Source organism: Pristis pectinata, chromosome 10 (genome assembly GCF_009764475.1).
Source record: "Pristis pectinata isolate sPriPec2 chromosome 10, sPriPec2.1.pri, whole genome shotgun sequence".
NCBI classification, from domain to species: domain Eukaryota; kingdom Metazoa; phylum Chordata; class Chondrichthyes; order Rhinopristiformes; family Pristidae; genus Pristis; species Pristis pectinata.
In genome coordinates, this window is record NC_067414.1 from 82,142,000 (window position 1) to 82,155,635 (window position 13,636).

The following is a 13,636-nucleotide window of genomic DNA, read 5'->3' on the forward strand; positions in this document are numbered from 1 at the left end:
AGCGTAGAAGAATGAGGGGTGATCTTATAGAGGTGTATATAATCATGAGGAGCATAGATTCCCCAGGGTTAGGGAATCAAGAACTAGAGGGTATAGGTTCATTGTATTGTCTGACCTTGATTACTTGGTCTGGCCAATGTGAGATTCCAGAATCACCAATGTGTTGATTTTAATTGTCCCTTGATGTGACCCAGCAAGCTTCTCAGTTTGACTAATTAGAGCTGAACAATATATTCTGGCCTTGCCACTAAGGTCCACGTGCCATGACTGAATAATTATTTTTTTTAAAAAGTGAGGAATTCTCTGCAATTTTTAAAAAAGTTTTTGCAAAGGAATTAGTTGACTGAAGGAAGGGGGTGGAAGGATACTATGCACAGGCATGGATAATAACCAGAGATTGGTTTAGATTCACAGAAAAATGCCAGCAGAGATGTGATAGGCTGGATGTCCACAGTCAGTGATGTTAAAAGTCTTCAGTGGCCAATATACAAACCTCAGCTGACTGTTGAAACCCACTGTTCTGTCAGTGATGTGTTTTTTCCAGCGTTGAGCTCCTAAGAGTTATTTACAGTTGGTGGTTCCACTTGAATGCTGTTTATAATGTCCAGTAAAAGTAACCAGTCTTTTCTCCTCTTGATTTGTAGCTGGGTTGCGTATGAGAATTCTGATTTCACAGGAGAACAGTACATTCTGGAGAAGGGACTATACAGTAAATTTGAAGACTGGGGAGCAACAAATTGTACCATCGCTTCAGTTCAACCTGTTCTAGTGGTGGGTGTTTGAGTTAACCTCTTGCATATTTAATTTTGATCTCGGAATTGAACAGACTATGATATTAGCTTAAAGGTATTCTAATGATATAAATGTCTTTTACGAGAAAGAAGCAACATTGTGACAAGTTTTGTTCTCCCATTTTGTTGTTTTAACATTCAAATGCAATTGTTTGTAACAGGAAGGAAATTTGGGGATTGGGGTCTGGTGGGAGGAAGAAACAGGAGTGTCCCTTCTTCCTCTTCCAAAAAATGTTTATAGACCACAGTGTTCCAAGTACTGTTAGGATAATGTTCAATTACTGAACTAGTAATCCTGAAATTTTTATTAACAATCTTGGGGCATGAATTCAAATCCCACCAGGGCAGCTGTAACATTTAAATTTGGTTAATTACAAGACAAAAGGTGATCTTGAACCTTGTGTCGTAATTTCTCCTTTCAAAGAATGTAATTTTTTTTCAGAAAGATCTTAATGTGATTTGTTGCAATGTGGTTCTTTCTTAACTGCTGACTGAAAATGGATTGAAGTAGTCCAAATCATTGCAATACACACAATGAGAATGAAGCTGAATGCAGCTGAGAATGCTGAGCCCAACAGTTGTATCTTTCAGCCAATGTCAGAAACCTCTCCATTACCACACATATCTTCAAGATGGTAGAAATATTTACCACAAAAGTCCTGTCTTCATGTATCCTCTATGTTAGGAGGTGCTACCACAGTGCTAAGTGGGAAAGAGGTTTGATCTAAAATATCCAGAGTGGGTATCTATGATCACCATGATCAAGAATAGAATTGCATTCCACCACATCCTGTAACCATACATAAAGAGAAGCTGGAACAGATGAGATAGGTTTTAGAGAGCATCAAAAGGGAAGATGGTGAGGCAAAGAAGTAAGGGAATTCCTTGAATAAAAACAGAAAATGGTAGAAACAGTGAGTGGGTCAAGATCCAAAGCTGAGGATTGTTGGGTTGTTTGCCTGCTGTAAAATACCCTGAGAGTGTAGGTGGGTGGCAGAATCTGAGGAGATTGATGGGAATTTGGGTCGATGGATGGAACGGATGCTTGATGGTGCACACGGACCTGGTTGTTTGAAGGGTCTGTTTCTGTGCTGTATGATTATGGCCTGGCATCTGCCTCTCTCTACTGGAGACACAAGAAACTGCAGATGCTGGAATCTGGAGCAACAAACACAGGTTCTCCCCCCTCACCCCTCCTCTATCTGTTTCTGGTTCTAACTGCCCCTCACCTCTCCCCTAATGGTTCCCATTCTCACCTCCTTTACTTATCAGAGTCCAGCGCTGGTAACCTTTTGTGTTCCTGCTTATCCCTTTAACAGCTGACTCTTACGTTCACACTCCCCTCACCCCACCTTGCTCTATCTGCCTCTCCATATTTTCCTTTTCTATCTCTTTGTCTCTCTCTGTTTATCATTGACCTGTGCTCCAACTCCACCCCGGCTTCCTCCCCTACCTGGCACAATTTGCCTGTCATCTTACAACCCTTCTCAGTCCACCGATCGCCACTCGCCTTCTCCTCCCTATGCTGGCCATCTCACCTCTCTACTCTCGGCCCTGATGCAGGATTTCGACCTGAAACGTTGACAATTCCTTTCCTCCTACAAACGCTGCTTGACTCGCTGAGTTCTTCCAGCATACTTTTGTTGCCGCTCTCTCTACTGTTTGCCATAAAGCCAGGGAACTGGCCTTGGTTCAGTGAGGATTGGAGAGGCTTATTCTGGAAACAGCACCAGACATAGCAAAATTGAACGGCCAACTTAGAATAGTCATAATAGTGGAAGCAGCATGCTGTGGACAGAGCTAAGTGATTTTACAACCAGTAGATCAGATTAAAACTCAGCAGTTTTGCTACATTTATACAGTTGCAGTATTGGATAATTAAAACACCTGGTGGATAGAAGGGGACTTCATCTGATGCTAAGAACTACAGAAGAGTCCTTTAGCATCAGATGAAAATATAACCTTGAGCTTCATTCAGCTTAAATAAAAATAACTGACAGGTCATTTGGCAGTGATAAATGAAAGGGGAAAAGAAGTATCTGAAATCCTGTGAAAATGAGCAGATTCTGTGTATTAGCTTGGTCCTTAACAAGGGATGGTGTTAAACAATCTCCACTTTTAATAGGGCTCATAGGTTAAGAATATTTTATCAGGTAGGTAAGTAGCTATTATCTTTTTTTTGGGAGTGATGTGTGTTTCAATGATGTTTACTAGTAAACCTCAATAAGATGTGCTTTTTTATTTCAGGATGCAATGGATAGTGAACTGTCTAAATTCAAGGTATGGTGCAAAGTTCTGTATTTTCATTAACTTTTGGTCTGTCAAAGGAATTACTGAGAGTTCTTGAGAGTGTGGGCTAACTTTAAGTGGGCAAGCACAGTGGTGTAACAGTCAGCGTAACCCTATTACAGCATCAGCGACCCGGGCTCAATTCCGGCCGCTGTCTGTAAGGAGTTTGAACATTCTCCCCATGTCTGCATGGGTTTCCTCTGGGTGCCCACATTCCAAAGGCGTATGGGTTAGGAAGTTGTGGGCGTGCTATGTTGGCACCGGAAGCATAGCGACACTTGTGGGCTGCCCCCAGAACACTCTACGCAAGGATGCGTTTCACTGTGTGTTCCAATGTACATGTGACTAAAAGATATTTGATCTTATTTGCTCAATTGTAATTTCGTTAAGACCTTTTTTATAGTCCTTGTTATTTGTGGTTTAAAGCAAATAAAATTGTTGATATGTTGAAATGGTAAATTTTACACAAAATTTATGCTATCTTATTTTTAAGCATATTACATGCCTTTTATGTGACTTTTTGTGAGCAGGTGAAATTGTTTTCTGAGCCTGAATTTCAAGGAAATGTACAAATCTTTGACATGGATGCAGTCCAATTTCCTGATGGTTTTTCACCCAAGTCCTGTGAAGTTCTATCTGGCAGGTGAGCAAATTAATCTCGATCACGAAAATGTAAGGGCTTCATGGGGTGGTTGTGGATCACAACGGCAGTTCTTTAAACTGAAGAGCCAGTTAAGTGAAATATTGTAATCTGTTTCAATATGCCTTTTATAGTTTTAAACACCCAATCCTTTTGAGGAATAATTGACTCAAATTTTGACACTCCCTCCTTAAAATTTAACCTAAAACTCCCTCACTGTTTCAAAAAGCACTTTGTCTCAGCCAATGAGAAAGCCCTATTCATTATAATTAGGAAAAACTAAGTATACCTAGCAAGTATATTGCTTTTGTGAACTCCTGTGTTTAGACCCTCAGCTTGCAAGACATTGATAAGAGATGTGAGAATTCTACTTCCTTGTATTCAATAGTTGGCAGTAAATACTGTGTGATTGCATTTACTGAAAAATATCGATTGTGTAAGATCAGATACTGGCCTTTCACCTTAAGAACCTCCATTGGATTTCACAAAACAAATGAAGAATCTTCTTTATGTTATGTTCCTTTGAAATAATTTGGGTTTCTTAATGTGCAGTAGGCACAGATTTATTGCAAGAGATTGACGCAAGCGTGCAGAATGTTTTCCATAAAGTGGCTGAAGTGAAACTTAGAATAAAACTAATAACTAAAAGGTGGTAGAGTGTTTTCCTTGGGGCAGTAAGGAACAATACTTAGATTTCCCACACTGCATCCAAACTACCTGTGCATGCCTTAGTGGTGAGTGAAGGATGTATATGATATAAATGCATTGCGGTTACTTGCCCAGGTTACTCCAGCAGCTCCTTCCAAACCTACAGCCTTTACCACCAAGAAGGTCAAGGGCAGTAGGAGCATGCTAATACCATCAAGGGCAGGTTCCCCTCCAAGTCGCACACGGTCCTGAGTAGTATCACACCGCCCTTCATTGTTACTGGGTCAAAATCCTGCAACTCTGTATCCAGCAGCACTGTGGGAATACTTTGGGCTGCTCTTCGAGGAGGTGATTCACCTCCACCTTCTTAATGGCAGTTAGGGGTAAGCAATAAATGTTGGCCTTGCCAGCAGTACAGATCTCGAAAATGAATTAAGAAGAGCCTTCAAACTGGATCAACGAACAGGAAAATGTGGTTTGGGTGGGGTTTGCTTAGACTTTTAATATTCTGATCTAATTTTTGAACCTTTGTGCTCAGAAAGAAAAAGGAAGACAAAACTAATTGATTCATTGTTTGTGTTTCTTCGCAGCTGGGTGGCTTATGATGCAGAGAATTTCACTGGTAACCAATATATACTTGAGGAAGGAACTTATCCTAATTTGGCAGCTATAGGATGTATAGCTGATGCATGTATCAAATCCGTAAAGGACAGTAAACTTTGTACGTATTCCTTAGATATTTAAGCCCATAGTAAAGAAATTTCTGATGCTGGTGATGTGTCTGACAGCCAATTTTCTATTATAAGTTGAAGGTTACATGACTCATTCTGGAAAATTTTCATGACCTTTCTGCATCAATGGATGATCACAATATTAGATCCTAATTTGTTCTTTGTACTTCAGCAAGTCAAACAATAGTAAAGTGATTTTGTCTTATAAAATGTGCTTGGCACTTGTGTAACTCAGCTCATTTTATGTAAAGCTTTATAAGGCATGAAAAATTGCTTCTCTAAAAGATCAGTTCTGAAGAACTTAAACTCCAGCTTTATATTTAGCACCTATAACTCTTTATTAATCACCAGAATGTTCCTGGACTGTATTATATAGTGTGTATTGTTTCATTTTCAAGGCTGAATTGCTATGATATTACTTGCAATTCTTAAGTTTTTATTTCAACTCCCCTGATGGAGGTCACATCAGTTACATAATAATGAACTAAGAGAGAACCCTACAGCACAGAATTCTATTATGTCTGAGTTACTTTTTTTGAAAAATATATCCGTTGTCTAACCCTTCTGCTCTGTCTCCATTTCCCTGCAAGTTTTTCTTCCACATATTTACCCAATATCTTTTAATAGCTTACTGAATATGTTTCCATTTCCCATTTGCAACCTTGTAGCAAATGCTGTGTAATTCTTAGGTCTGGTTACTGACCCTTCTGCTGCTGGAAGCATTTTCTCCTATTTACAGTACAAAATCCTTCACTATTTTGTAAAACTCAAACTTTCTCTTAACCTTGCTGGTAAGGTAAATCACTTTATTTTATTGAGACTTTCCAAACAACTCATCTTTTGACTTTGGGACCATTCTCAGAAATCTCCTCTGCACTCTCTAAGTTTCTGACAGCCTTAACTTTTGGTGACTTGTATTATAAGCAGCCAGAGTTGTTAGAAATGTTTACTACAATCTTCATGCTTTATACTATTTGTTTATAAAGCCATCGATCCCATATGTAATTTTCAAAAATGCTCACAACCTTCCTGCCACTATCAAAAATGTGTGTAATTGGTAATTTGTTTATTATTGTCACATGTACTGAGATACAGTGGAAAAACTTAGTTTTGCATGCCATCCGTACAGATCATTTCAAAACACAAGTACATTGAGGTAGTACAAAGGGAAAAGCGATAACAGAATGCAAAATATAGTGTTACAGAAAAAATGTGGTTCAGGTAGACAATAAGGTGCAAGCGCTGTGACGAGGTAGATTGTGAGGTCAAGAGTTCGTCTTTACCATACAAGAGGTCCATTTAATAGTCTTATAACAGTGGGATGGAAACTATCCTTGAGCCTGGTGGTGCGTGTTTTCAAGCTTTTGTATCTTCTGCCCAATAGGAGGGGGGAGAAGAGAGAATGTCCGCAGTGGGAGGAGTCTTTGGTTATGCTGGCTGCTTTCTTGAGGCAGTGGGAAGTGTAGGCAGAGTCCACAGAGGGGAGCCTGGTTTTCATGATATCTCTGCAATTCCTTGTGGTCTTGGTACATACACTGCCCGATCTCAATGTTCAAGCAACCCTTTTAAAATTGTACTGAATAGTTATAATTGCCTTTCCTCATTCTCCCTCTGAAAAATAATTCAACTTTTTTTCTTGTTTTCAGTGTTTCTCCGTGCCAGACATAATGCTCTTTATGCGAGAGAAATTTGAAGGAAAGAAAGTTGAGTTGATTTCAGAAGTGCTGAACCTGAAATTAGAAGGATATAATACTCATATATTTTCAGTCAAAGTTAATGGTGGAATGTAAGTAAAAAAAAAACTGCCCCAAAACATTTGATGTAAGGGAACTGCTATAATATGAGGAAATATTGTGCATTTATTAGTTATAAATTATATTTGTCTTTAGTGTATGAAGTCATTTTCAAATTGGTGTTAAAGAAGTAAATGAATTCAAATTATACCAGGTTACCTAATATGCTTATAGATTTGAATGCAAAAAAATTTGAGACAGTAAGGTGCAAGGGCCTGTGACGAGGTAGATTGTGAAGCAACGAGGATTGAAGTATATGTAAATGAATTAAAATACTTTTTAAGAGCAATTGTATATTTCCTTAAATGGCAGGATGTATGTAAATTTGCATTTTTGATGCTTGGGAAGAGTCTCTTGAGCAAAATTAAACAACAGCTTCACTTACTCTGACCCAACCATCTGACAGGAATTCCCCAGCTTCCTCTGAAGCATGGAAAACCTCGAACAGACAAGCACAGCACAGGAACAGGGCCCTTTGTCCCACAACGTCTGTTCTGACCATAATGCCGATCTAAAACTAATCCCATCTGCCTGCAAGTGGTCCGTATCCCTCTATTCTCTGCCTGATCATGTGTCTGTCTAAAATGCCTCTTAAGCATTGCTAGCATATCTACTTCTACTGCCTCCCGGCAACTCATTTCCAGTCACCTACCACTTTTTGTGTAATAAAAAATGTGCCTTGCAATACTCCTTCAGACTTTTCCCCTCTTCCCTTAAAGCTATGCCTTCCAGTATTGACATAGCTATCCTACCTATGCCTCTCATCGTCTTACATACTTCTATCAGGTTACCCCCTCAGCCTCTAACCCTCCAGAGAAAAACAATCCCAAGTTGTCCAATCCCTCCTTATAGCTAATACACTCCAGGCACCCTCTCCAAAGCCTCCACATGCTTCCTGTAATGCAGTGACCAGAAACTCTGCACAATACACTAAATGTGGCCTGACCCAAATTTTATACAACTGCAATGTGACTTGCCAATTTTTATACTCAGTGTCCCGATCCAGAAGGCAAGCATGCCATTATGGTGGGCTTTACCATTCAATTCATTTGTGTTGCCAATTTCAGGAGCTATGGACTTTACACCCTAAAATTCATCTGTACATCAATGCTTAAGGGTCCTGCCATTTACCGTGTAGTTTCCTCTTGCATTGACCTCCTAAAACACATCACTTCACACTCGTTTGGATTAAACACCATCTGCCATTTCTCAGCACATTTCCAACTGCTGTATTCTTTGGCAACCCTCCCCACCATCCACAACCACCAATTTTCATGCATCTGCAACCCTACTGATCGGGTCACCTGCATTTCCATCTGATAAGTAAAGGAGGTGGCAATGGGAACATTTAGGGGAGAAGTGAAAGCAGAAGGAAGCAGAACCAGATTGGGGAGGTGGGGGAGGTTTGGGGGGGTGGGGGGAAGCCTGTGAACTGTGTGTGCAGTGGATGGCTGGAACCAGGAGGCAGACAAAGATGGGGGATGGGTGCTGGTGGGTGGGAAAGGGGACAAAAATGGGAGAACCAAAGGACATTTGTAAGGAGAGGGGGTGAACCACCAGAGGGAGGGTTACCTGAAATTGAAAACTCAATGTCCATTCTCACTTCCTTTACTTCTCAGAGTCCAGCACTGGTACCCCTCTGTGTTCCCTAACTCCCTCCAGCAGCTTGTCTCCAGCCTTCACACTCCCCTCCCCCAACCTTGCTCCATCTGCCTCTCTTTTATTTTGCTCCTCTGTCTGCCTCCATCTGTCTGCCTCTGTCTCCCAACTCCACCCCTATTCCCCTCCCCTAACTGGTGCAATCTGCCCCTCCTCAGCCCACCAATCACCTCAGGACTTCTGTTTTACCACTTCCCTGCTCTTCTTATACTGGCTGTATCCCCTCTCTACTCTCAGTCCTGATGCAGGGTTTCGACCTGAAACGCCAACAATTCCTCCCTCCCCCCCCCCCCCCCCCCCCCCCCACAGATGCTGCACGACCATTGTGTTTCTCCAGCAGATTGTTTGTTGCTGCAGATTCCAGCATCTGCAGTCTCTGGTGTACTCATTCTCTACCAACTTTACATTTTACTGCAAGCCCGAGCATGCCCAACTTGTAACCAAAATGTAAAAAAAATGCAGATGCTAGAAATCTGAAATAAAAACAGAAAATGCCAGCAACACTCAGTCCTAATCGATGATCCCAGATCTGAAATATAAACTGTTTCCCCTTTCCACAGATGCTGCCTGAACTGCTGGGTGTTTCTAGCATTTTCTTCTTTATTCCAACTTGTAGCCAGCTGGTATGCTTCGGTGTGAAATGCATTTGCTTCCCTGATATTGTGTCATTCTGAGCTGGTCTGTTAATTTTTGGCTGCTGTGTTTATTAGTCTTTCCAGAGCAAGGAAGTATCACTGTCACTTCACTAAAATGCTTGAAGGTAGATCACTTTATGATGCAACTGCTCAATGTATCTTTAAACCAATTTGGAAATCAACTCAGTACCACAATCTTAATGAATCATTGTTTCGCTGAAGTAACCTTTATTTTTTCCAGACTTCTAGGTTTTTCAATAATGCTCAATATTAGTGATAAGAGACAAGCATGCAACATTCTGGAGATATTTTGTATTTGAGTGTAAATGTGAAAATATATTTTGTCTTTTTTTTAATGAAAAACAGATGGATCGCTATGAAGGCAGTAACTACAAAGGGCCGACAGGTATTGCTACAGCCCGTAAGATACCCAGTTGGCATCAGCACACTGGATGGCATGGGATTGGTTCTCTGCGTCCCCTAATTCAGGTCAGGGCTCATCGCCACAAAGATTTGTCTGTGAAATTTTAAGTACTAGCTTTTGAGTAATGTTTGTTGGACATCATCACAATCGAAAGTGCCTGTTACACCTATTGAAGAAAGGCTAAGTTGATTGATTCATTTGTGAAATAATGAATCTACAATAGAAATGAAACAAGGGGGAAATGCCCCATTTCCATGGAGTTTAAAATATATCTTTCTCAACTCCAAACACATTCTTTAGGAAATGAAAAAGAGATGTTTTTTTCAAATGTAAGGACTTTTGCTTTGTTGTTGAACCAGTATGTATTTCAATCATTTTTGTGATCATTACAAATTTCAATCCTTCCCTCACTGTTTATTTTCAATCCTGCACTTATTTTTAATTGGAAACATGTTTGGCTACCCATTTGTGTCTCTGAATGCCGTAAGTGCAGGGTTCCATCAGCAGATTGCTGGTGTCAGTTGCTTTAAGCCTGATCTTGCATTCGCAGTATTTTTTCCTTTCCGCCCTTGTGAAGCGATGCCTAGACTTCACTGATTGCTTTTCTGTGCATGATAGAGAAGATCAGTAATTCCTTATATGAGAACTAGGGATTTGCAGTGTTACTTACAGCACCAGAGACCTGGTATCAATCCGGCTTCAGCTGCTGATTGTGTGGAGTTTGCACATTCTTCCTGTGACTGGGTTTCCATTGGTTTCTCCAGTTTCCTCCCACATTGCAAAGATTGCTATGATAATTGGCCACTGTAAACTACCGCAAGTTTATAGGTGAGCGGTAGAATCTGGGGGAGAGTTGATGAGAATGTGGTAAGAATAAAAAATGGGATTACTATTGGATTATTGTTAACAAGTGGTTGATGTTTGGCACGAACTCAATGGGCCAAAGGGTCTGTTTCTTTGCTAAATCTCTGACTCTATAACTACTGTACAGTATAAAGCACATTAGCTTAAAACTAAGCAGGGTTTTGTCGTTTAGAGTGGATATTACATTATTGCTTTCACATGGAAATTGTATGGTACAACTTTTTTTTAAAGAAAATATCGGTCAATTACTAATGGGTTATGTTAGTATAGGAACTTTTACCCCCTTCTCAGTTAATCTGGTACAGTTTGTTTAACTACAAAAGACACAAATATCCACATGGTTTGCAAAAAAAAATACATATGAGGTTAAAAACTAGTTAATGCATAATTAACATTGTAGTTAACCTACAATAGTCCAAGCATTAAAAAAAACTTGAGGAACATTTATGCTGATAATTTATTCTCTTTACAGAGGCGAGTATACTTCAGGGTACGAAACAGAGGTACTGGAGCATTCTTGACGTTGACTGGAGAACTGACTGATATCAACATGATTCGAGTACAGGCTTCAGAAGATACAGGAATGGATGATCAAATCTGGTTCTACCAGGATGGGTACATCAAAAGCAAGGTACTTACTATGTTGATTCTGAGAATTAAAAATTAAATGGCAGTGGTGACTTTTTTTAACATTTATTTTGGAGAGTGAGTTGGGAAATGCCTTTGAATAAAATTTACATCAGGCTGCTTTTGTTATCAGGCAAAGGTTTCCAAATATAGCATTTTGATTAATTATTAAAATATATTCTCTACATTTATTATCAGTTTAATTCTCTCTCTTTAATCCCTGTCCCATCCATCCTCAGTGATGTCATTTCCTACCCCATTCCTGATCCCTGTGTTTAAAGAATTTGTTGTTTTTGGGAGTTGTGAAAATATTGTCTTACTACCTTTCCCAATGGGCAAAAAGAAACTGCATCGGAAATATAACCGTAGGAGTTGTATCTGTCTCTGGTTTCAAATTTCAGTGACAATGAGACATAGTTAAAAAGTGTTATAGCCTCTTGTAGCCTCTTTTATGTTCTGGATGTTTATTTAATAAGCACCATGAATTCTGATATTGTGGCTGTAGGTTACACTGATCCACTTGCTAACTGAAGTGTGTATTGATGATGGATTCATTGTGTGCTGTCACTTCCATTTGTTCTCTGCCTGAAGTAAATCTATTCAACATTTTCCTTTATTCCTTGTCCCCCAATGTTGTTCTGATATCATATTTCTTAAAAAAAATTTGGTTTACAAAAATAAATAATTACATGTATTTTTTACTCTATTGTATGATCCTGCATTGATAATAGTTTTTCTTCTTTGTGATGGTATTTTTCACCTTTTCTACCCCACGCGTTCTGCTGTGTCCTTCGTATTTCTGAGGATTAAATTATTTGTAATAAAATGAAGATCACATAACATTGCATTAGGATTTGAATATTTTACTCTAGATTCCTGTCATTTAATTGGAAAAGCCAGGTATGTTAGCTTAGAGTTATAGAGCATGGAACCTGTCTTTTGACCCACCAAGCCCACACTTACCATCAAGCACCCTCTTATGCTAGTCCCATTTTATTTTCCCCACGTTCTCATCAGTTCCTCTCAGATTCTACCACTCACCCACACACAAGTAGCAATTTACAGTGGCCAATCCGCATGTCTTTGGGATGTGGGGAGCACCTGAAGGAAAACCACGTGGTGACAGAGAGGAAGTGCGAACAGCGCTGGAGGTCATGACTGAACCCATATCGCTGGAGCTCTGAGGCAGCAGCTCCACCACTGTGCCACCCATTTTGTTCATGGGAGGTCCAGGGAGGATACGTCTCTGAAGAGCCTTTGCGAGTTGACACTCTGCTGATGGTCACCTCTTTCTGTCCCTAAGTTCCTGACCCATTCTAGGTGGCCAGTCATGGCCATAATAATACCTCTAGTCATGGTGTCACCACCAAGAAGACACTCAATGAATGAGTATTTCACCAGGTTAAAAATAATAGCTCTCTCAGTTACTCCAGTTCACTCTCTAAACTTTAGAAGGTGTTTAAGCAGTCTTCAGTGAGTTCTGAAGGTGCTCAGTCAGATCTCCCAATGGTGGTAGAGTTTCATTTTAAGTTGTGAACAATGTTCCTCCAGGATAAGAATAGTCTGATTTATATCAAGAAATAATCATGAGCCATTTAAAACTGAATATGCAACTGACTAATACTTGTTTAGTGCATTTCAGTCATATTCAGCTACTCTCCCTGATTCCAGGTGTAATTGATTTCCTTCCTTTCTCTTGCCACAGGTGGCAGAAGATTGCTGCTTGGATGCAACCGGAAGCTTACTTGGTGTGGGTTCAAGACTGGGCATTTCAATACTTCACAGTAAAGACATTCAGATCTGGAGCATCAGTTCAGATGGAGTCATATGGAATTGTATTAGGACTGAGCTGGTTATTGATATAAAAGGTGAGGAGTTGGTCTACTTTCTAAATCTCTTATATAATGCCCTTGTCAGTGCATACTTCTCCAACAGCTACTGGTATTTGCATTAGCAATGTAAGATCCAAGCCAAGAATGCTTGAGTATTCTCCCTACTATCCTTTGTACACCAGTTCAGACTGAGCTGCTGAATATTTCATACAATTTCAAAAAGACCTGCACCAATGTCAGATTGGTAAACTTTTAAAAATAGGGATTGATTGTGTTCCCTACATGTGACTGCCTGTAGATTTGGTGCATACTTTGTTAGTTTAAAGAGAATGTGTTTTATTAATTGTTAACCAACATTCAGTCATTGTGTTGTGATTTGATCAAATAAATAAATAAATAATCACTCCTGCCTTTCATTAGGAGCTTGTCAAGTACTGATTAGCAGTTTACATGACTTCATCACACCATTGGATAATACTGACATGAACACTATTCTTTCAATAACTTCTGAGGGTGTTAAATAAATGGAGAAGTCTTTGTTCATTCACATTAAATGAAGTTTAACTGCTTGACCATAAATAATTGGCAGGCCATCTAGCCTGTCAGTCTTGTTCACCCATTCAATAAGAACTTCGCTGTTCCATACCTCATATCCATTTAATTGTCTTTAATCAGTATCTCTACTAACAGTCTGTCTCTTGTG

General features: G+C 39.7%; 1 protein-coding gene across 1 annotated transcript in view; it reads left to right on the forward strand.

Annotated features, from left to right (window-relative positions):
- LOC127575111 (beta/gamma crystallin domain-containing protein 1-like) overlaps window positions 1–13,636 on the forward strand; it is a 49,624-nt gene that overhangs the window by 33,648 nt on the left and 2,340 nt on the right. The window contains 10 exon segments of the mRNA XM_052024770.1: window positions 645–771; window positions 3,039–3,071; window positions 3,611–3,723; window positions 4,959–5,076; window positions 5,078–5,089; window positions 6,746–6,885; window positions 9,553–9,605; window positions 9,608–9,675; window positions 10,947–11,105; window positions 12,807–12,969. Coding sequence (XP_051880730.1) covers window positions 645–771; window positions 3,039–3,071; window positions 3,611–3,723; window positions 4,959–5,076; window positions 5,078–5,089; window positions 6,746–6,885; window positions 9,553–9,605; window positions 9,608–9,675; window positions 10,947–11,105; window positions 12,807–12,969 — 986 coding nt within the window.